The sequence below is a fragment of the Aspergillus novofumigatus genome, assembly GCF_002847465.1.
Source record: "Aspergillus novofumigatus IBT 16806 chromosome Unknown P174scaffold_8, whole genome shotgun sequence".
Classification (NCBI taxonomy): domain Eukaryota; kingdom Fungi; phylum Ascomycota; class Eurotiomycetes; order Eurotiales; family Aspergillaceae; genus Aspergillus; species Aspergillus novofumigatus.
Window position 1 is genome coordinate 772,748 of NW_020194281.1, and position 21,731 is coordinate 794,478.

A 21,731-nucleotide genomic window follows, 5' to 3' on the forward strand; every position below is an offset into this window, starting at 1 on the left:
AGAAACGAAAACAAAAAGGAAAAGAAGTCATAGGAAATGCATGCTGAGTCCGAGCCTATTCTAGCCAACTACACTAGCCTCATAGCCTCCCTATTTGATTAACTTTCTTCCCACAGTTGTTCCATTCCGAGGGGACCATGCATGAACTGATTTGGATCGGTTGGCCGTGGAAGAATTTGTCCTTCTGTAACAACCTTGTTCTCAAGCTGCCAGCGAAGCCATTGTTCATGATCAATACATTGTCGTTGCGGCGTAAAGTCCGTAGCTGGAGTATTCCAACCATCCATCCAATTGAACGTAAGTGCATTGAATGAAGGCTGGCAGCGGAGGTCTTGTACAAGCACATAGAGGCAATGAGATAGATGGATACGGTCTAACTTTGGCGTGTCTTCAAAGCGGCTGTACTGCGGACGATAGAAATAGTCAAAGTAGGCATACTTGCGCACGAAGTTCAAGCAATGGATATTGTGCTGCATTTCAGTTTGCCAAATATAAGCATCGTGGCCGTAACCTAGAAGCCCCGTTAGCTGTAGGCTGAAACGAACATGCTAGATCAAGCGGTGCCTACCCCATGATGAAGGAAGCTTGACGACTTTTTCGGGGTCCTTGCCCATTTTGATGAGCTCATCTCTAGTCATGATCATGGGCCCCAGATGTGCTATCCGGTCCCATTCTGCATTAGATTCAGCAGAGGGTTCAGCTCGCAGAAGGGAATGAGTCACGTCAAACAGATAGCCATCCACAGTATAGTTATGTAGAGGCAGCTCGAGCCGTTCTAAGATCGGAGCTGTAGATAATACAATGTTAGAAGACCTTCCGCAATACTGCGTAACGCCCTGGTGATCATACAGTAGGCATTGACGGTTTTGAAGACTTGATTAGCTGTGAGGTGCCCAGTGGCGGACCGGGAATGGTACGCCAGCGTGATAACAGTCGAGACAGAAAACATTACGATATTTATGAGGCATAATATCCATAATACGTAGTGCCTGTGCTTTCGCACAGATGGTAGGACCTGCTTGGCTCCTCCTCGGTATCCTTGAATGAAATAAATGCATTAGACCACAATGGGGTCGACGATTGGATAATCATGGTTACTCAACTGAAAATGTTGTAGGTGGCAACAGGGAATACCTGGTCTCATCATCCTTCTTGAAAGGCGCCATTTGTTCAATCTAAGGAGATCAAGAGCGCGAGAAGAACAAATGATGTGAATAAGGCAAAGGTCGCAATCTTCCCGCTCTCCTAAAGGTTAGGTCCAAGAGAGAGTTAAATATAAAAGTGGTATGCTCCAAGCCCACTGCGTGTAAGATTTAGATATGGTCACTTAAAGCACCAAAGCATGCCGTCATGAATGCCCTTGGTGCTCGAAGCCTCCGTCGGTGTGTAAGAAATGCGTTAAACAGTGATACATATGCAGGGGATACCTTGGGTTCTACACCACTTAATGACTAAGCCGTGGTTTGCATCTCGATGTACGACAAAGTCAGGAGGAGCAAAGAAGGGTAACACAAAAACTCAAGCAGGGAAGCAGTCATTATCAAATCATTGGATTATCAACTGCGGTGCTATTCACTATGCTATGAGGCAAAAGCAACATCTATATTGAGACTGCACCATTGGACAACTCTCCATGTACATGGCCCCTTGATCTATTGGAGCTGGACGATCTTTCCCAGGAAGAGGGTGCTTGTTATGCACTGATGGCATCATCTAGGAGGACTTTTTCCCTTGCATACTATCTGTTGAGCGCTGAACGTGGTTGCTCGTGGGGTAGTGATATAAGACTGGTCAGTGCTACGATTTGTTGAAAGCCTGTGAGTTCCACTAAGGAATGACGTAAAAAACCCCAATCTAGTGTTATCGTATTGTAAGCCAGACTGTCCACCTTATAAAGCGTGCATACAAAGTAACCTGGCACAGGGGGAGCACTTAGCAATAAGGATGCTGCTTCCTTGCTTTTGTACTCCCAGGAGACCATGTGATCCTATGAGATGCAGTAGAAACAGACAATAATGAGAAGATCTGAGAATCATTGCCAGTTGTGACTTACACATCCAAGCACTCCCCATGACCAAACAAGGGGACGGGAGTCACCTCTAAGTTTAAGTATATGAGTTACCGATAGATACACGCAAATAACAGCAGAGAAATTAGTGATACTCATCTGGATAGAACAGAGGAACAAAATGAGGGACTTTAGTAATGCCAATGTAAGGGGCACACTCTACTGTAGAGATGCAGCGTAGAGCATTCCGCTTCGTTGAATTTTGGGTATGCTTCAGGAGTCCTTCCCCTTAAGGTATAGAAATCCCATCAAATAGATATAAATACCTTCACCTCCATTGCCCCATTTATGTTCACTACAGTAACGACACAGAAAGGGCAAATCTTCACACAGTCACTCCTCCAAGCTCAATTCTTTTTAGTAGTCACCCTTTCAAGTCTTTGAACCTGCTTAATTGCCAACATGAAGGTCGCTGCTCTGCTGTCCGCATCTGCCCTATGATTCTCCGCCCTGACGGTCACCGGTGAGTATCACAAAACTGATACTAGCTTTCCAAACTGCTCACTTACAGATAGCACCTCTCCCCGGCTCTATTGGAACCGTTGACGCGGCTGAAAGTGGCTCAAGTGACCACCCGGAATGGCCTGCAAACAATGCTATCCAGCCAGGCCAGCAGCCAAATGCCCAATCGGATGATACCAGCTTCCATTACTGGAAGCGTGCCGAGAGTCATCCCAACTGGCCTGCAAACAATGCTATCCAGCCCGGCCAGCAGCCAAATGCCCAATCGGATGATACCAGCTTCCATTACTGGTAAACAAACTGGGCCAATATTGCTTAGCGCCCAGCCTCGTGCTTCTAATGGCGCTCAAACAGAAGTTGGTTGTGGATGGTTATGCTTCCTGGAGAGTTTGTGCTTTAACCTTAAGGTATACACTCCTTATTTAGTTAGCTGATCAATATATTGCTTTCACCCCGGGGTAACTGCATTCACCAAAAAAAGAGAAAAAAGAAGAACCTTGTGTAATACTTTAAAGCGGCAGCTTCCTGGTGAGATTCAGGTGAGTGGAAATGCAGCTGTAAATGGCCTCACTAGCAGTCATATCAGGCTTTTCAGCCTTAGTTACACAGGTTCCCACATTCTATCTGCAGCCAACCAACGTTTCGTTAGCTCAGACTAGTCGCCTCTTCAGTGAAGTAAAGGGACTTCAATACCTGATCAAGTGAACACTGAAACAGGACTATCACAAATACCCTAAGTCAGAATATAACGAGATAACTAATATTGAGACTTAGCTAGTTGGCTTTCAAGTGCAGCTATCCCTCACTAAATACCAACCTTAATATCTCAATATAGAAGGTCTAGTATTCCCTAATAGTAGAGGTGGATTAGTTGTCATCTACGGTCTGTAGCAGACCAGAAATAGTATTTATTCACTATTTTCGTCTTACTCGGTGCAAGTACTTCTTATACTATAGTAATGTAAATCATAGACACTTATATACTATAACTACACCACATTCTAGATAAGTATCTTATTTATATATTATTCTATGATCCTTATAGTGTCCCACTCTGTCCTTAAGTATGCTGCTACAGTCACACACCATGAACTTTGTCATGTTCTCAAGCAAAATGAATGTTGATATACAAGGTACATCTGAGCTACTTATAGTCATCCCCGATGTTTGTCCTTTAGTTTCATCGTGTGTAATATCATAGAAAGAAGGCGAAATCAACTGCGAGCACCACATGAAAACACAGAGCCCGCCGGATTCTTATGAATCGAGACACCAGATGCATAAAGCCCAAGGGCACACTGATCAATTAGCCTAAGTATTATGTCCGAGCAAGGTATAGACTTACCACAACCAATCCAATACACACCGAAGACACGTTGACAATGGTCAAGAAAATCTTCCCCCGCGACAAGAACCACATCCCCTTGTTCATATATAGCCAGAATACCCCTGGCAGGCCAAAGGTAAACCAGCTCAGAAACAGTGAAGCCTAGTATGCGTTAGTTAAGCTGCAGGATGAACTCTGCGTGGTAACTGACAATCAACCCGATAAGGTCGTTAAACACTGGTATAGCCTCGGCGATGATCCAAGATATGGTCCAGAGGACTGCCATGATTCCTATCCATGAACCCACAGCAACCCAGTCTCGCTTGTGGATAAAATCATTCCCAGCAAACATGCGCAGATAGATGGCTTTGGCGGCGATGTGGCCGTTGATCACACCTGCAATGACAATCTGTGAGGGTCAGTCTCTATATCGCTGAGAAATGGAGGTCCGCGCGGGATTGAGATTCTTACAGTAGGCAAGGCAATGCCGTACGTAATCTTGGAGATCAATGGACCTGCTGACCCCAGAGCGGGTGATGTCACATCCTCGCCGGCAAAGTAGTATATAACGACCGCAGCAACGATATAGAGCGAGATATCAATGCTTTGGAGAAGGGCAAGTGCCTTGGGAAATTCCCTGGGGTCGCTGAGCTCCGCAATGAAAGTGAAGAAGGAATTATGGCTGGCTGTTGATTTGTCAGAACTAGCACTGAGTATATGGCAATATCCTGCTCACCGTAGGCGAAAACCATGTTCGTAACGGCACCAAAGCCAGTCACCAAATCCGTGTGCTTGGCGACTGCCCACGTCGAGGTTGGCTTGATGATCCCAATACTGACCATGGTGACCATCACCGCGGCGAAGACACTGACAAATGCTGCTGGAGGTTAATACCTAACCCGTACGGTCCACAGCAGCACGACTCACAAACAAGCGACAGCCACGAGACTTTCTCTAAAGTGCGAGGCAGCGAGAGCAGGCAGGAAATCACGGCTCCTACGACTCCGAAAATAATGGAGCAAGTAGCATGACCTGTAATGACATTAAATGCCACAGTGAATGTCAAAATATGACTTGCCATAATGAAGATCAACAGCAGTATCTGTGCTGCATTCAGGAGTTCCCTCCCAAACGGGCCCAGCAGGACTTCTCCCGCATCAGACATGCTGCTAATATGAGGATATCGCAGTTTTATTTGTCCAATAACGTAACCGTTGTAGCTGGCTAGGATGCCCATACTGATGAGGATGGCGAGGCCTGGTGCTAGTCCGACGGCTCCAACAGCCGCAGGAAGTGAGAGGATGCCCAAAGAGATAGTCTCGGCAACCATGAGCAGTCCTGCTTGCCTGTTGAAGAAGTTAGTAACCATCGCCTCCTGGGCATGTGAGCCAAAGATCGGAAAACGCACCACCACTTGAGAACCTTGTACTTGACCTCTGCAAACTCCTCGTCACCAAAGGCATCCTGACGGACAGGCGGCATTGGTTCCTCTTTCTTCTGGTCCCTATCCTCTGGCCTTGGAGGTTGTGTCTGACTTTCCGTGTCCATGTCGATTTTCGAATGATCAGGAGATAAAGAAACAATACGTGAGGTCATTTTGATAGCTCTGGCTTTCGTGAATGAGTCCCATTCTTGACAGTGGGGAGGGGAGCCTTCATATAATCCCCCTTATCATGTCAGTCTTGGTCGTAATCCGGGGTAAGTTAGGGAGAGCCACAGTGACCCGGAGAAGACCCCACTCAGATAGGCGACCTCTTCAGTCCCGCAGATGTTTCAAGCCCATCTGGGAAAGGAAATGGGTTACGGTTAATGTAATTGATAACGGACTTGCGCCTCTTTGATTTTGTGGCGTGTACCCCGGGAGGCGTGTCTGCCGCTGAAGACAGTCGAAGTCAGGCGAGTCCTACAGTAATTGAGTTTCGGGATGGCTTTCCTGATGGAGCGTCGAGAACTTGCCTATCTAACGAGATGCTTTGCACCATTGTAATCTGTCTTTGACTTGTTAGGAGATACGCACGGCATAGACCTCTTGATAGATAGGTAATATCAATGCAGACTCTTCACGGATATACATAGCATGTGCCTACCCAGGTGCTAATGACCGTTGTAGCGGTAGACTTACCGTAAGAGCGGCATTCAGTCGTGCAGTACTCTAGAAATGACCCGCTTAGTCGTAAAAGATACCTCGACTGTAAGAATACCGATATACTCCACTGCAAGCTTCTCACATCCAGTTCCAATCGTATACTGCATCTTCTCAGGATTGCCCGAACTGCCATATCTCGTGACACAAGACCCCGGGTATTATTTAGGTTCATGAAGTAATGGTCGGCTTCGTCGATAGCAACCTTCCGAGACAGTGATCTCTATACTTCCGCTATCAGTTTGGCGGATTATGGGACGGAAAGCCTTCCCCTTACCATCGGGCCAAGTTCCCAAATAGGCAGGTGATCCCTATCCCACACATCACGTCCATCTATATCCAGCACTCTTTGTGAGTTCCACAAAGAGATACAACCCGATTCCTTTGCCAACTCCTTAGATCTCTTTGACAAAACGCAATCCCTCTGTCTCGTCTACGACCAATACAAGCCCCAAAATGCCCCATCTACACGGTATCCTAGTCGCCCTCATCACCCCCTTCACAGACGACCAGAAACACATCGATGCAGCCCGTCTAAAAATACACATCGACCGCCTCGTCACAGCCGGCATCCACGGGCTCGTCCCCGGCGGCAGCACCGGCGAGTTCACCACCTTGACGACCGCAGAGCGCAAGGAACTCACCGAGCTATGCGTTAAGTTCGCCGCCGGCCGCGTCCCAGTCGTCGTCGGGACGGGAAGCACTTCCACGGCTGAGGCCCTTGAGCTAGCGACGCACGCAGCTTCCGCCGGTGCCGCAGCGCTGATGGTCGTGCCGCCGTTCTACGACCCTGTCAACCTGGAGCAGTTGACCGAGCTCATGTCGGAGATCCATAGCGCTTCGGGTCTGCCCATTATGTATTATAATATTCCTAGCGCTTCGGGTCTGACGCTCACTCCCGGCGAGATTGCCGGGTTGTCCAAAGTGGGCGTCAAGTACCTGAAGGATACGTCGGGAAATGCCCCCGCCTTCACCGAGTTGGTCTTTGGGCTTTCGGATAAGATTACGGCGTTCAATGGCTGGGATACACTGACCTTCTACGGTCTTGTGGCCGGTTGTCCCGGCGGAGTGTGGGGAGCGGCCAATTTCATTCCGGAGCTGGCGGTCGAGCTGTACGAGACTGTCTCGGTCAAGGGAGACTTGAAGCGAGGACGTGAGTTGTGGACGAAGATATGGCCCATCTGCAAGTTTTTGGAATCGCATAACTATGCAGCGGCTGTCAAGGCTGGGGTGGAGCTGACTGGACAAGCAACTGGGGGTCTCAGGAAGCCTTTCAAGTCACTTGGCCCTGAATTGCAGGCAGAGCTGAAGCAGTTGCTGATAGACGCGGGGTTAAGGACAGTATAAACGGCTAGATGATATCTACCGCAAAGCTTACGAAAGGCATAATGAACAATAAATAATGTTCCTTGACTGATAGTCCAATATACCACCTCCAGTAAGTTATTTTTGCCTGCAATTGAGGTACCGAGTAAAATAGTAGACATTGTTAACACATTTAGTAGCGGCTCAGGGTATCGTTTTATGAGTGATCAGCAAAAAAGAGGCCATAGATTCTTTTGTCTGACAATATTGATCCATGTTGGCATGGGGTCCCGTCTATTTGTCTCCAAATGCTGGTCCTGCTGGTTCCACACGTCTGTCAGAACTTCCCTGGCTGTTTTAAATATGGGAAATCGACAGATTGACTCGGCCCTGTTGAAAAAATGAAGGACAGCGTCCCGCTTAGAGGCTGTAAGTGCCTCACACCCCGCAATAAACATAGGCCAAGCCGTTGCAGGGCTCATGGGATGCTCTGCTGGTACAGCTTTCTGAAAGTCAGCCAGCGCCGTAATGACGTCGTCCACATGACCAGCTACGACAGCAGGATGGACTTGTCGAACCCGCCGATAAAAGAAAATTAGCAGAGCGCCGTTCAATGCTCGCAACATTGGCTGATGGGGTTTGGTTGAGTCTGGGTGCTTGGAGCGGACGCGGCGATTGTACCGCAGAACAAATGAGCAGATCATATTTTCCAGGTGCTCACTGCGGCGGTGGAGTGTTTCCCATGCCTCAAGAGAAACCTTCCTCTGCGATTGACGTGCAACTCGAAACGTCTCCATCACGTTGGCGAGCCTCGTGGTCTGGGATACAAGTGTAAGCCACGTCTCGGGGATGCCATAGATCTGCTTGTATAGGGTATCCGAAAAGTTGCGGGAGTCCTGCAGATGAATATCATGCAACCCGGCCTCCTGATCTTTAGGATCGTCGATGTTCAAGTCACTGTCCGAATGGTGTGCTTCGAGTCGCAAGAAGTCGTCGAGCTGCGGAACCTTCTGATCCGCTTCGCTTCTGACGTGATTACGTGGATCAGGTTGCCGAGGGCGAAAACCGGAATTAAGAGCCTCAATAAAAGAGGCGGAGGGCTGATAGTCATGAAGGACATAGGTACTCTCGCCTACAAGTCGCAGCCATGTATAAACATGGTGGAGAAGACGCGCCTTTGGCGAGATCCGTCGTTTCGGCAGGCCCCGCATGCGCAGAATATACTCAGCGTTGATAAGGAACCCACGAGCGTAGTGCTGTTGCCCAGACAAAATCTATCCACGTTAACTTCGCTGTCAGGAAGGGAACATTAGATTGGATGCTCATAAACTTACAGCGTACTCAGTCAAGCAACATATGGCCATTAGTTGATCCTTGTACTTGGCTCTCTTTGGCTCTTGAGTTTCATACTTTATCGAGAGTTGCATATGTTCCCTGGCCTGTTCGAACAAATTCTCGGCTGTTCCTTGCCAATGTTGGGCCGCACCCGACGAGGGTGCGCTTGGATACGTAGACAAATGGATAGCAGAACAGGCCAACAACCCGTATAGATTGGCCTGACGCGCGTGGTTGATATTCTGGGAACCAAGTATCGTCAGGTCGCTGTAAGTAACCATTGCGGCCGGTACATTCAGAATCTTCCATGGAGACTTCTTGCCCAGAGGCATAGGCATTGTTTGTGGAATCACATTATCATGAAAATGTTTGAAGAGGAAGGGCGCCTCTGCCAATGAAGCGGCATGTAGCAAGGTGGAGGCCATCTCTGTCGGTTCAATCATCTGCAAGGAGCCGTCCCCATCTGGGGCGTCTGAGAATGACCCGACATTTGCCGGTCCATTGAAAGGCATAGGATCCATTTCGAAATCGGAACCGAGCGCGGCTAAGTTTGTCCCTAGATTCATGTCGCTTGACAACGGTGCAGGGTTCCAGCCAAGAGCATCTGGACTGCATCCAAGCAGATCGGACCAGTGGAGGAAATCGTCAAAATGGCACACTGGGTCTGAGATAAAAGATGCTTGAGAGAATGTCGTCAGCTGACCGATAGCTTCGGAGCTGTCCTCGATGTTTGGCGGGCTGACCGGCTGGATAAGGTGTGCCTCGGACTCGACTGAAATCGAATCCGGTTCATCTTGTTCGGCCTGCTGATGTACCACATTATCTTCCCTTTGGGACTCAGGAGTAGGCAGCCCGAGAACTGCAAACGGGCCGACGACGATATCGCCTGTGGGAGGGTTGTCGATGTCTCTGGTTCTGAGGTCAATCTCAGCCAACGACGCATTGATTGAACCTGAGACCAGTCGCGAGCTTAGTGAGGATGTCATGGACAATCTAGACTGCTCTGTATCTGCATTAGCTGGCGATCATTATGCATGGATGTGTCTAAAATGGCTAGGGCGCTCACCTGTGTAAAGATGCCGGCGGGTTTCACGTTGGTCCTCTGCACTGTCGCCATTATTGGAATTGTGCATCCAGCGTACCTTACTTGGAGGACGCTCGCATGTGACACCAAGTGATCGACATGTACGACACGACGGACGCTTTTGGTCACACTTGACATGCCGACGTCTGCAGGTGCGACATGCTCCTAGCGCGTGAGTCCGGCGGGGGAGGATGAAAGTTGAAGTTATCGGAGTCATTGCTATGCAGAAACGGACCGGGATAGATCCGCGTCAACCAAGCTGCGAACAACCGCTCGACAGGAGATTACATCTTTGAAGTGATTGCTTGCTAGTCTCTGGGACGGAGGAGGTCGAACGAGATCGGAAGCACTTGCCTATTTGGGAGTTGAAGGTGAAATCATGCATTTGCCCCGCATTTGATAGCCGAAACCTTAAAATATACCGCACGACAATTGGGGATTGCTTTGAAGTAGTGTTATCTTTCAATCCCTTGAAGACGGTGTAGGCCAATTTCCAGCTTGAGCGAAGTAGCTTCGGCAGCTTGTAAGAGTAATTTTGATTCTTCCGGGGCAGTACTCATGTTACTACAAGCAGAGATACAAGTATCATATCAACACCTGCTATAGTTATTATAAGTTATATTATAGTTTCCCCAGTCGCTTTGCCTCCTCCTCCACTGTATCAGGAATATCACTCTCCAGACTCCTGCCATTTGGACACCATCCCAGCAATAGTCTCGCCCGCTGACTGTTCTGGCGAGCATTCGTGCCCCATAGAACTCCACCGTGAGGAGATAACTTGTCCGCCTCCACGTGGTCGATCCCCAAGACTAAAGGTGACTCTATCAAACCAAGACGGTGGGCTGTTTGAGCAAGCAACTCGGAAATCCCCTTGAAACTCTGGGTGCTCACATCAGCTTTTTGACACACAACAACGACAAATTCTCCAGAACGGTCAACTTACCAACATAGAGTTGCCGGGGAAGTACAGCCCCTGCTGATTCCACAGGTTTTCGTCTGTCTCCTTCTGCACAGCCTTCTCAACCAGTTTTACGAACAGATCGCTGATATCGGAGATATGGACGTTGCTCCAAGTGCTCTCAGCCTTGCCCACCTGGATCGCTCGTCCGGTTTCAATGGCGACTCTGGCAAGCTCGGGGATCTGAATACTCCGCTGCTTGATGATGCCTCGGCCTTGTCCGTAAATGATTGGTGGGAACACAACGGCTGTCTTGGGGCCGGTCAGGTTAAGAATGAAGTTGTCAACTACACGGCGAGTCGCATTCTGGCGAATGATGTTGCGGACCGCGTCGGCATCGTCGACATCACTAAAGACTTTGTCGGTTCCTTCCCCGTAGGTGCTGTTGATGATATCGGCAATCGACAGGACGCTTGCGCCTGAAATCTGAAGCCAGTAGCCTTGTAAAACGTCAGCATCTGCTATTGTACATGAAAATGACTGTATGACCTTACCGGGGTCACGGCGTTTAGCTAGACCGCGAGCAATAGCCTTGACACTTTCAATGTGGCTAGAACTCGCGGTATCTGCAGACTATCAGCGGTACTTCATTCTCTCGTGCTCAACGACTTACGAACGACCACATCGGCCTGACGAGCTTCCTCTTCGATCAGGGAAGTGGAATCGAGATCACCGCAGATGACTTGGGCGTTTGGATAGGCTTGAGACAGAAGCGCGGCCTTTTTGGGGTCCCTCACAAGAGTAGAAATGCTATACTCGGGATGAGTGGACCGTAGTGCGTGAAGGACATCGCCTCCAATGTAACCAGAGGCACCTGTGCTATAGTCCTGTCAGTGACCGAGGCCATGTAGTATATCGTTGGAAAGCCGCCTACAGGAAAATGCGAGTGCGGGTAGCCATTTCGCGGGGACTGAAGTTCAGAAGGAAAGGTCAATACTGTAAGATTGGCAACTTCCAATCTATGACCTTCAGAATGATATATGTTGGTAGTGGGTGAATCGGACAATATGGTACTTCTGGAAAGTTGTTCCGCAAGTTCATCATGCGATGCATGCAACAATGCAGAAGGGGTAACTGATTCCGCTGATTGATCTCTCAACCGAAACTCCGAGGTAGGTTTGCGCGACAAATCAAAAAGCACATTGTAATTGGCATAATAGGAAATTCAGATGGCTCGGTGCAGGCGTTTAAGCAAGGCGGATAGGTCCCTTTTCCTCAAGTAATTTCTCCATTGCATACCCAACATATTTCCGTCTACATCTCTACACAGGATCATTGTTACGATGGCTCACCGAGGAGAGACTCTACACAACGAGGTGTCCTGCATAGCAGACCTCAAAGCTCTAGGAAGCAGTAAGCTTCCGAAAATGGTCAGAGGTGAGTAAGTCCAAATCTGTCGTGGATTCTGCAATCCCTTACAGTTTACAATAGACTACTACAATGAAGGCGCAATGGACCTAATAACGTAGGTATCATCGCCCTTGTCGAGAATCAATGAACTGAATATTCTTCAGATTACGGGAGAATGAAACCGCCTTCGACCGCTACAAGATCCTTCCTCGCGTTCTGAGAAATGTCGATCACGTCGATACCACCACGGAAATCCTAGGGACCAAGGTTTCCGTCCCGTTTGGATTCAGCCCTGCCGCGTCGCAAAAACTAGCTCATCCGGATGGAGAACTGGCGGCATCGCGGGCCGCAGCAAAGTATGGTATCTGCATGGGACTCTCGTCGTACTCGAATTACTCCCTGGAGGATGTGGCTGCGCAGGGGAGTGGGAACCCATACGTGATGCAGATGTGTGTGTTGAGGGATCGTTCAATTACAATCCAGCTGCTGGAACGGGCTGAAAGTATGTCTGTCGCGTTCCTGGCTCACGTTGATGTACCTACTAACATGCAGCAGAGGCGGGATACAAGGCATTATTCCTCTCCGTCGATGTTCCTGTGCTCGGAAAGAGACTCAACGAATATCGGAATAGCTATACTCTTCCGGAAGATATGAACTGGCCCAACATCCTCAGTTGCGGTGCTGATACGTCGAACCGTACTGACTATGGTAAGCAACCCTACGGGAGCTTTGAGGGTTATCGCAGGAAATAACCAAACCAGATCCAAGTCTCGACTGGGAAAGCACAATCCCATGGCTCAGGAATCACACATCGTTGCAGATATGGCTTAAAGGGGGTAAGCCGCATTCCATTCCCCAGCGCGCTCGGCTTTGTTTTGACTGACACGATCCGGAACAGTTTGCTCCCCCGCAGATGTCGAACTGGCAATTCATTACGGCGTCGACGGAATTGTAATATCCAACCACGGCGGTCGCCAGCTTGACGGAATTCCCGCTACGCTAGACGCGCTGAGACTATGTGCTCCTATCGCACGGGGGCGAATCCCACTTGCAATTGACGGCGGCATCCGGCGAGGATCGGATATCTTTAAGGCTCTTGCACTTGGGGCCAGTTACTGTTTCGTGGGGAGAATTCCCATTTGGGGCCTTGCCGTAAGTCTTGTTCTCTTTTTTTCTATACCCAGGTAGGCTAATTGCATTCAGTATAATGGGCAGGAGGGCGTCGAGTTGGCAATCAGGATTCTGCGGCAAGAATTAAAAATTACCATGGCACTTGCAGGGTGAGTCCTAAAATGCCTTGACTCCTGTCCTTGACTAATGATTCGCAGCTGCACGTCTATTAGCGACATTAACGAGAGCTATCTGTCGGTTCTGCGATCGAACGGGTAGTTGGCAAGGCTGTAGGGCAAGACGGCTGAGGTCATTGAGCATTCCTAGCATTCTCTTCTAGCGATACTTGGTAGAAACCTTTTAGAATAGGCGATTCCTCATGTCAACTATTCTTCGAGTCCTTTCTTGAATCTGCTTGTAGTTGTAGCTATATTTACTGTTGTCATAGTTTAGGCCGTACTGCTCCCAAGCACCCTGACTTAGTAAAATAGATATTCACTTATTTAGCTCCCGGACTTTGCTGCTCCAACTGTTTGGTATCAAGGAACAAAAAAGCCCTTGCCATCATGCGTAAACACTGAGCTGTGAGCTCTGATTGTCCCTCATGGATTGATTTCAATCACCAATCAGAATACAGAATACTGAATTTCGGAAAGACCTTCCTGAAAGGAATTTGCACACATCCGCCCCAATAATGCATCCGGCATCACATTAGGCATGTCGATCCGTAGAACCCCCACCGTCCTTGTCTGAATCAGATACGAGATTAGATAGGGATGAAGAAGGCTTATATTAGACTCTAAGGGCCATAGACTGTGAATCTCATCCGTCCATCATACAATTACACACGTACAGGCAATCAGAACTATGGCAGATCTCTTTGTCAATATTACGACCCCAAATAATCACGCTTACCGACAGCCAACCGGTCTATTCATCGCCGGCGAATTCGTGGCCGCGTCGAGCGGGCAAACCATCACTTCCATTGACCCTGCGTATGTGTGGAGCATCCTATTTGGGCACACTTATATCAGTCAATTAACGGACACATATTAGCACTGATAAACCCATCGCCACAGTCCACGCAGCCAGCGCCGAGGATGTAGATCGAGCTGTGAGGGCCGCCCGGGCTGCGCTGGTGCATCCATACTGGAAACAGCTTCCCGCTACCGATCGGGGGATACTGATGGCCAAGCTGGCCGATCTAATGGAACAAAAACGGGAGTTGCTAGCGTCGATCGATGCATGGGATAATGGTATGCCGCCTCTTCCAAGTTCATGGGTCCGCAGCTGACCGAAATAGGGAAGCCATACCATGTAGCGCTGGAAGAGGACCTCACCGAGGCTATTACAACCATCCGTTACTATAGTGGCTGGGCTGATAAGATCGCGGGTCAGACCATCAGCATAACATCTAACAAATTCGCATATACGGTTCGTCAGCCTGTTGGTGTCGTTGGGCAGATCATCCCATGGAACTACCCCTTGTCCATGGCTACCTGGAAACTAGGCCCTGCATTAGCCTGTGGGAACACTGTCGTTCTGAAACCCGCTGAACAGACACCTCTCAGCGCCCTTATTCTTGCGGAGCTGATTAAGGAGGTTGGATTCCCTCCTGGTGTTGTTAATATTGTCAATGGGTACGGGAAAGAAGCTGGTGCCGCCCTGGCATCTCATCCTCTAGTCGATAAGATTGCTTTCACCGGCTCAACACAAACAGCAAGAGAGATCATGAAGATGGCAGCGGGCACGTTGAAAGATATCACACTCGAGACTGGCGGAAAATCACCACTGCTTGTATTCCCAGACGCCGACATGGAGCAGGCCGTCAAATGGTCGCATTTCGGCATCATGTCAAACCAAGGCCAGATCTGCACAGCTACTTCCCGCATCTACGTCCATCAGGACGTCTTCCATTCCTTTCTGGAGAAGTTCAAACGGGCGGTCGAGGCCACGTCCAAGATCGGTGACCAGTGGGATGAATCTACGTTTCAGGGCCCACAGGTAACTCGAACACAGTATGAGCGTGTCCTCTCGCATGTTGAGATGGCCAAGAAGGAGGGTGCAAAAGTCGTCATTGGTGGAGGTCAATATATTCCCAGCGGAGACAGAAACATGAATGGATATTTTATCCAGCCTACTGTTTTCACAGGTACCGCAGACTCCATGGCTATCGTGCGCGAGGAGGTCTTTGGCCCCGTGGTGATTATCGAACCGTTTGCAACGGAAGAAGAAGCCATCCGCCGGGCCAACGATACCATATATGGCCTTGGGGCAGCCGTGTTTACAAAAGATCTGGAACGGGCGCATAGGGTTGCCGCAGAGATTGACTCGGGGATGGTCTGGATCAATAGTAGCCAAGACTGTGATCCTCGAGTGCCGTTTGGGGGCGTCAAACAGAGCGGCATTGGGCGGGAGCTTGGTGAGGCTGGTCTGGCAGCCTATAGTCGGATCAAGGCCGTACATGTCAACATGGGAAATAGGCTGTGACTGTTTCTTGAGTAGATTTGCACATGAATGACGAACCATCTTTTATCCACGACACAACCATAAAATGTTCCGATGCATCTATCTGTGTACCTGTCACCTCGCGCAATCTGAAAAGGAATGCCTATCTAGAGCTGGACGCACTGTTACTATAACTCAAAAGAACACAACTGACTTACGAGTTCCCCTTACAACATGAAGCTTCTTTCATCTGCATCTACAGAGTGCACAAAGCAATTGATCCAAGCTATGATTGCTTGATTATCTCAGATACCTAAAAGAGCCCCCTTGGCACCTTCCCCGCCCAAATGTATTCTGAGCAATCTGGTCTCATTGCAAGCATATATGACTCCATTCTCACCGAAGCAGAAATTCGCGACACCACCAGCAATTTTAATCGTGCCGATAAGCACACCGCTAGGATTCCATACTTCAATCCCATCCCCGCATCCAGCGTAGACATTGCCCCGGGTGTCGCATTTGATTCCGTCAGGCGCTTTTCCGGGGCATACGCGAATACACGCCGGTTTACCAACATCGGCTCGGTCCGCCCTTTAGGGTAGACAATATCAAATGCGTAGATATGCGAGGGTCCTGCCGGATCATTTGGCACTGATGGTGAGCCATGGATTGCACCTGTATCTGTCACATAGAGTGTGTCGAGGCCAGGCGAGAAGCAGAGACCGTTTGGCCGTACGAAGCCGTCTGCGACAGCACGAATCGATCCGTTACGAGGGTCATAACGGTAGACTTGGTTAGGGAGCTGCGGTTGAGGTCTGATGCCCTGGTGGAAGCCGTACTGAGGATCTGTAAACCAGATGGAGGAGTCTAGTGAATGGACGACCACGTCGTTGACTGAATTAAATGGAATCCCGTGGAAAGACCCGATCACGATCTCTGATGTAGTGACACTGCTGCCCTCGGATGGAACCGCGACTTTGATGATACCTGACGGATCACTCGGGTCTTTTGATCCTTGAGCACAAAAGAGGATGCCATCAGCGGAATTCACACCGCCATTCAGCATAGCACCGTCGATTCGTGGAAAGGTGATGTCTTCGATTTTGGCGACATTTGATTCCGTGGGAGATCTTTGATACGTATCATAAACTCGGGAGAGCTTGATATGTTTATCTCCTGTTGCTAGGTTTTGTTGGTTGGGAGGATTTGGAATCTGGTTTGAGGTCACGAAGATGCTGCGTGTCGGTGCATGATAAACGCAGGCTTCATGATAGAGAGGAAATCCTGCAGAACTCTCGTCTGCGAGTATTGAAACGTGTGGATCGGGGCCCAGTATTGCGTCAAACTCCTCCTGATGTTCCACGAAAGCAACCTGGTCCTGGCTGCCGGCCATCGTGAATGAGATGGTAGACAGTTGTGCTCCAAGCGGCTGTTCTTACGTGCCCAGTATTCAGTGTGAATAGTCAAAAGCTTGTCCGGGGCGACTCATATGATTTGAGCATTACGTAGGCTGAACCAGACGAGGCTTTTAATGGCGTTTTGAAATCTTTGTTAGAACTCAAAATCGAGTTGCAGCAGCCGACCATGCCAAATGGGAAGATTCAATTGCCGATACCAGGCCTCTTTGACTCCTGGGTGGGCTATTCGACGAAAAGGAAAAAGTGTTATTGGAGGAGCGGGGGATCCTGATCCTGAAGGATCAGACAGAACTTTGAATCCCCACGGGCGCGGGTATTCTCATGTTACCCCACACGGGAACACCCAAGGGCCCTAGTCGGCATCAGGGGACGAGCACCCTTGCCTGCAAGGGAGCATTCATAACTGTTAATTGTTGCCGGGGAAGGATTTGAGATATATCTAGCCATGGTCACATATGGAAAGAAGAAGATGTTTACCATTCCACCCCTACGCCCGATTACTACTTCTCTTCGATTCGCCTCATAGTCCATAGCATATCATTATGAAGCTACAGGGGAACACCCTACTTGGAGCCGTGACGGCATTGACTGCTCTTGGTTTCATGCAAATAGGGTCAGCAAGCATGCGCTCATTGCACTCATTGAAAAGCATTTAACTAGGCATAGATATGACAACGGGGTCATGGGAGGTCTCGTGAACCAAACTGCTTTCAATGACACCTTCGACTCGCCCGGCTCTACAATGATCGGCGTTATTGTTTCTTTGATGGAGATTGGCGCATTCATAGGAAGCGTGAGCTCTGCTTTCTTCGGGGAACGAATCGGACGAAGAAAAAGCATCGCCGTTGGGGTCGTCATTTTGATCCTGGGAGCCTTGTTGCAAGCTACCGCGTACCATCGCTCTCATCTCATCGTCGGCCGGGTTGTCTCAGGAGTTGGTCTTGGAATAGTCAACTCGACAGTACCCGTGATGCAGGTGGAATTCTCGCCGAAGGCTACTAGAGGCTTATACGTCTGCATGCAACTCTCTACACTGAATTTCGGAATCCTCCTGGCTTATTGGATTGACTATGGTTTCTCTACGCACATAGGCAGCTATGCCTGGCGAGTTCCTGTGATTCTCCAGTGTGCTTTCCTATTCCCAATGCTTCTCCTCGTATTCCTTGTGGATGAAACTCCCCGATGGCTCGCAGCCCACGACCGCCAAGATCAGGCCCTGCAGGTCCTCCACCGGCTCTATACTGACAACATGCACGAGAGCGATATTACGGCCCTACATGAGGATATTCTTCGCACAGTTGCTCTCGAAAAAGCAGTGGGTGCAGGGTCGTGGAAAGATCTTCTGCGCAATGATGAGATCCAGAGCCAGCGGCGGTTTCTCATTGCTTGCGCGATACAGATTTTCCAACAGCTTGGCGGAATCAATGCAATTATATACTACTCTGCGACCCTGTTCGAAAAGTCGGTGGGATTCTCGAAACACATGTCGGCTTTGATGTCGGGCTTCCTGCAGACATGGTTCTTCGTCGCCTCTTTTATCCCTTGGTTCCTGATTGACCGCGTGGGTCGACGCCCACTGCTCCTATCTATGATCTCGACCATGGCTGCTGTCATGGCTGTACAGAGCGCTCTGATTTACCAGGTGCAGAATAACACTAGTATTGCCCACACGAGTGGCATCGCGGCGGCGGCTATGCTGTTTATCTTCCAAGGAGCTTTCACCATCGGGTTTCAAGCTACTGTCTGGGTACGTTTGCTGGAGACGCGATATATACGTTATAAAAATTCGCAGCTGATATTTTTAGGTATATCCATCGGAGATATTACCTCTCCGTCTCCGACAGCGTGGCTCGTCAATCAGTACAGCGTCCAATTGGATTTGCAACTACCTTGTTGTGCAGATTACTCCACCCGCCATTAGCAATATAGGCTGGAAGACCTACATTATCTTTGCTGTACTAAACGCCCTCTGGGTTCCCATTATCTATTTCTTCTTCCCGGAGACAAAAGGTTAGGGCTACCCAAGAAAGTCGTATTGCCGCGTTAACAGATGCTAGGTCTCCAACTTGAGGAGGTCGACAGGTTATTCGCTGATGGGATTGAACAATTCACGGGTCAGTCGTATACAACCAAAGATTGCGTGCGTCACGTTGAGGAGGCGAGGACTTAGGATGTAATCGAGCGTCCACTTTAGTCAAACTTCCCCCTGACTGCCTCTGCTGTTTTAGTAATATGCGGGAATATAAACAGGATCAATCCTTCACAATTTTCATAGTAGGAGAAATTTGCACTAGGCTAGAAGCAGGACTCTTTGTTAGTAAGACACCTGGGCTGCCACAACCACTACCCACCGTGTACACAGCCCAACCGAGCTACTCTGAAGTCTCATGTGACCTATACCCCAATATATGACTGCTAAGCTAATTACTCAGTAGCTTAATCTCGCATGACCTATTTAATACTTTACATTCATAGCTAGAATTTATTTTACCTTCACTTATTTTATCTTTATATAATAATATTTTCTTTAAGCACTTAGGAACTGGTTTTTAAGCAGTTTTTAAGATGGAACCTACTAAGCTAAGTATTTATATTAATAATAACCTCTTTAGATGGGATAATACTAATGAAGAAATAGAGGTATAATACTTTCTATAAGAAGTAGTTTTTAATTACTTACTAACTAGTTAGGAACTAACCATACCTATCCCTCTTACTAATATAAAGAACTCTCCTCTTATAATACTTAAACTTAAGTATATTAATAACCTTCTAGAGTATCTAACTAGTTATATCTATAGATATACATATGTTATTACAGCAGAGGGATGCTTATAGACTAAAATAGAGCAGATATTATATAAAGTAAGTATTAGCTAGTACTTTATAAGTACTTACTAACTGCTTAGGTTCAATATACTAAGAAGCAGAGCTATAGATAGAAACATCCTATTTATTATCCTTTCTTATCATGCTAGGTTAAAAAATAGACCTAGAAATACTCTAGTATTCTTACATGTAAATATCTTAGCCTAACTCTTTTATCTTACTATCATACATCTGTTGATAAGGCTATCTAGGAAAAAATTTAGGAATCTTAGCATCAGATCTAAATTCTTAAGTTAGATATTTATAAGCGGAATGCCTATAGGTAATATTAATATAACTAGTTAAGAACTAGTTTCTAACTACTTATAGCTACTACTGCTTAAAGATTACTCTTTTTAATAAAGGTTATACTTATCTTAACTAGCTCCTAACATGCAAGCTAGTCTTTAAAAGATACTTATAAGTAGTATATTTAAGTACTTCCTAACTACTTCTAAACTAGTTACTAACTACTTAAGAATGTACATGGAGAACATCCCCCCTATATTAGATATATTAATAAAATATATAATTTCTTAATAAAGTATTATTAAGGGTAGTTTAAGGTTATATAGCTATTAATCTTAAATTTCTAGAGGATCTTTTTAATAAAGATATCTTACTATTATCTAAAGAGTATAGTTCCTTTAAACCACTATCATCCTAATAAAAGTACTATAGTAAGTAGTTCCTAAGTAGTTTATAAGTAGTTATTAATTATTTTAGATTATAATTATCTATAGGGCTCTAGACACTTAAAGCATACCCTCTATAATATTATCTTTAATACTTTAATCCCTGTGGATATCTCTTAATATCTATATATCTTATTTATATCTTATAGTATCTATAAACATCCTCCACCCCTCTAACTAAACTACCTGAACAGATTCTGCAAGTAGTTAAGCAGATTATCTAGTAAATTCAGGACCTAAGTCTAATAACTGGTAAGTACTTATTAACTAGTTATTAACTAGTTACTAACTAATTAATATAGTATAGTTCCTTTAAAACCCCCAGCTTAAAGCCTTCTATCAGTAGTATAATACTTCTATATTAGTAGAGATTCATTCTAGCTTCTGTAATAAGGATAAAATTACTATAATTATTTAGAAATAACAGCTTCTTTCATATCTAAATGGTCAAGATATTAACAGGCTTATATTTCTATAAAGGATAGATAAATATATAAAGGTAAGTACTTGCTAAGTAGTTAGGAACTAGTTATTATATACTTATCTAAAGTCTAGAATTATATTCAGGAGGTGTTCCATAACTCTTAAGGCACTATAATTTTATATACCTATAAAGAGTAGATTTAGCTTCTAGCTAAGCTCTCTTTATTTAAGGTAGATATATCTTTTAAGTATATTTACTTAAAGGATATAAATAAGGTGCTCTTTACCACCTTTCTACCTAACTAATATAAAAGTAAGTATTTATAAACCACTTAATAACTAGTTACTAAGTAGTCTTTAAATAGTTATTATATAACTTTAAGTCTTCACAAGTCTGGATTCTGCTAAAGGGTATTATCTACTCTTTAAAAGAGTCTTTACTATAATTTAGAAGGTTCTATATTAGCTAGTCTTATTTAACCCTATTCATGGCTCTGGAATATATGGTATTATTATTAATATAGACTCTAAATAATACTTAGGTAAGTAGTTATTAAACACTCTTAAAGTAGTTACTAACTACTTAAGGCCTTAGCTACTATCTCTCTAAGATTAATCCTTAACACCAAGATATAATATAGTAGTTAGAATATATTATTCTATTCTACTATATTTATTTTTAGTAATTAATTTTAAAGATACTTAGAACTAGAAGCTAGGGAACCCCTCTTTAGAGC

General features: G+C 46.7%; 10 protein-coding genes across 10 annotated transcripts; 5 read left to right on the forward strand and 5 right to left on the reverse strand.

The window, feature by feature from the left end:
- Nucleotides 1–98: 98 nt before the first annotated feature.
- Nucleotides 99–979, reverse strand: P174DRAFT_395621 (oxidase ustYa family protein; the record flags this gene model as incomplete). The annotated part of the gene is made up of 3 exons (XM_024823695.1): nt 850–979; nt 569–787; nt 99–511 (listed from the first exon to the last, which is right to left on the reverse strand). Exons 1-3 carry the CDS (start codon nt 947–949, stop codon nt 99–101), a joined length of 732 nt encoding a protein of 243 aa, XP_024678781.1. The 5' UTR covers nt 950–979.
- Nucleotides 980–2,633: 1,654 nt separating this feature from the next.
- Nucleotides 2,634–2,825, forward strand: P174DRAFT_377778 (uncharacterized protein; the record flags this gene model as incomplete). Its single annotated transcript, XM_024822782.1, has 1 exon — nt 2,634–2,825. A coding segment is annotated over one exon (192 nt), but the record flags the coding sequence as incomplete, so codon positions are not given.
- Nucleotides 2,826–3,747: 922 nt separating this feature from the next.
- P174DRAFT_496666 (neutral amino acid permease) lies at nt 3,748–5,440 on the reverse strand. Its single transcript, XM_024830890.1, has 6 exons — nt 5,266–5,440; nt 4,785–5,203; nt 4,594–4,734; nt 4,329–4,543; nt 4,069–4,266; nt 3,748–4,019 (listed from the first exon to the last, which is right to left on the reverse strand). The coding sequence occupies exons 1-6, from the start codon at nt 5,403–5,405 to the stop codon at nt 3,849–3,851; spliced, it is 1,284 nt and encodes a 427-aa protein (XP_024678783.1). The 5' UTR covers nt 5,406–5,440; the 3' UTR covers nt 3,748–3,848.
- A 1,016-nt stretch (nt 5,441–6,456) lies between these two features.
- Nucleotides 6,457–7,347, forward strand: P174DRAFT_377680 (dihydrodipicolinate synthase family protein; the record flags this gene model as incomplete). The annotated part of the gene is made up of 1 exon (XM_024822771.1): nt 6,457–7,347. The coding sequence occupies one exon, from the start codon at nt 6,457–6,459 to the stop codon at nt 7,345–7,347; it is 891 nt and encodes a 296-aa protein (XP_024678784.1).
- Nucleotides 7,348–7,532: 185 nt separating this feature from the next.
- P174DRAFT_395624 (Zn(II)2Cys6 transcription factor) lies at nt 7,533–9,997 on the reverse strand (the record flags this gene model as incomplete). Its single annotated transcript, XM_024823696.1, has 3 exons — nt 9,707–9,997; nt 8,640–9,643; nt 7,533–8,579 (listed from the first exon to the last, which is right to left on the reverse strand). The coding sequence occupies exons 1-3, from the start codon at nt 9,939–9,941 to the stop codon at nt 7,533–7,535; spliced, it is 2,286 nt and encodes a 761-aa protein (XP_024678785.1). The 5' UTR covers nt 9,942–9,997.
- Nucleotides 9,998–10,345: 348 nt separating this feature from the next.
- Nucleotides 10,346–11,582, reverse strand: P174DRAFT_424379 (uncharacterized protein; the record flags this gene model as incomplete). The annotated part of the gene is made up of 5 exons (XM_024825195.1): nt 10,346–10,603; nt 10,668–11,122; nt 11,177–11,248; nt 11,296–11,501; nt 11,557–11,582. The coding sequence occupies 5 exons, from the start codon at nt 11,580–11,582 to the stop codon at nt 10,346–10,348; spliced, it is 1,017 nt and encodes a 338-aa protein (XP_024678786.1).
- A 383-nt stretch (nt 11,583–11,965) lies between these two features.
- On the forward strand, nt 11,966–13,421 carry P174DRAFT_424380 (alpha-hydroxy acid oxidase; the record flags this gene model as incomplete). Its single annotated transcript, XM_024825196.1, has 8 exons — nt 11,966–12,059; nt 12,114–12,147; nt 12,197–12,534; nt 12,588–12,740; nt 12,794–12,868; nt 12,931–13,184; nt 13,236–13,312; nt 13,361–13,421. The coding sequence occupies 8 exons, from the start codon at nt 11,966–11,968 to the stop codon at nt 13,419–13,421; spliced, it is 1,086 nt and encodes a 361-aa protein (XP_024678787.1).
- A 588-nt stretch (nt 13,422–14,009) lies between these two features.
- Nucleotides 14,010–15,632, forward strand: P174DRAFT_515345 (aldehyde dehydrogenase ALDH; the record flags this gene model as incomplete). Its single annotated transcript, XM_024832166.1, has 3 exons — nt 14,010–14,137; nt 14,199–14,398; nt 14,446–15,632. The coding sequence occupies 3 exons, from the start codon at nt 14,010–14,012 to the stop codon at nt 15,630–15,632; spliced, it is 1,515 nt and encodes a 504-aa protein (XP_024678788.1).
- Nucleotides 15,633–15,895: 263 nt separating this feature from the next.
- On the reverse strand, nt 15,896–16,983 carry P174DRAFT_515346 (SMP-30/gluconolactonase/LRE family protein; the record flags this gene model as incomplete). Its single annotated transcript, XM_024832167.1, has 2 exons — nt 15,896–16,125; nt 16,152–16,983. 2 exons carry the CDS (start codon nt 16,981–16,983, stop codon nt 15,896–15,898), a joined length of 1,062 nt encoding a protein of 353 aa, XP_024678789.1.
- Nucleotides 16,984–17,504: 521 nt separating this feature from the next.
- On the forward strand, nt 17,505–19,247 carry P174DRAFT_395631 (sugar porter family MFS transporter). The gene is made up of 4 exons (XM_024823697.1): nt 17,505–17,621; nt 17,675–18,755; nt 18,814–19,018; nt 19,066–19,247. The coding sequence occupies exons 1-4, from the start codon at nt 17,551–17,553 to the stop codon at nt 19,176–19,178; spliced, it is 1,470 nt and encodes a 489-aa protein (XP_024678790.1). The 5' UTR covers nt 17,505–17,550; the 3' UTR covers nt 19,179–19,247.
- The last annotated feature ends 2,484 nt before the right edge of the window (nt 19,248–21,731 follow it).

Excerpts from the sequence above, each read along its gene's own strand:
- P174DRAFT_395631 (XM_024823697.1), top strand. The coding sequence starts at position 17,551 with ATGAAGCTACAGGGGAACACCCTACTTGGAGCCGTGACGGCATTGACT. Across the intron at positions 17,622-17,674 it reads CTTGGTTTCATGCAAATAGG|ATATGACAACGGGGTCATGG; the intron begins GTCAGCAAGCAT and ends AACTAGGCATAG. Across the intron at positions 18,756-18,813 it reads GGTTTCAAGCTACTGTCTGG|GTATATCCATCGGAGATATT; the intron begins GTACGTTTGCTG and ends TGATATTTTTAG.
- P174DRAFT_496666 (XM_024830890.1), bottom strand. The coding sequence starts at position 5,405 with ATGGACACGGAAAGTCAGACACAACCTCCAAGGCCAGAGGATAGGGAC. Across the intron at positions 4,267-4,328 it reads ACGGCATTGCCTTGCCTACT|ATTGTCATTGCAGGTGTGAT; the intron begins GTAAGAATCTCA and ends TGACCCTCACAG. Across the intron at positions 4,020-4,068 it reads ACGACCTTATCGGGTTGATT|GCTTCACTGTTTCTGAGCTG; the intron begins GTCAGTTACCAC and ends AACGCATACTAG.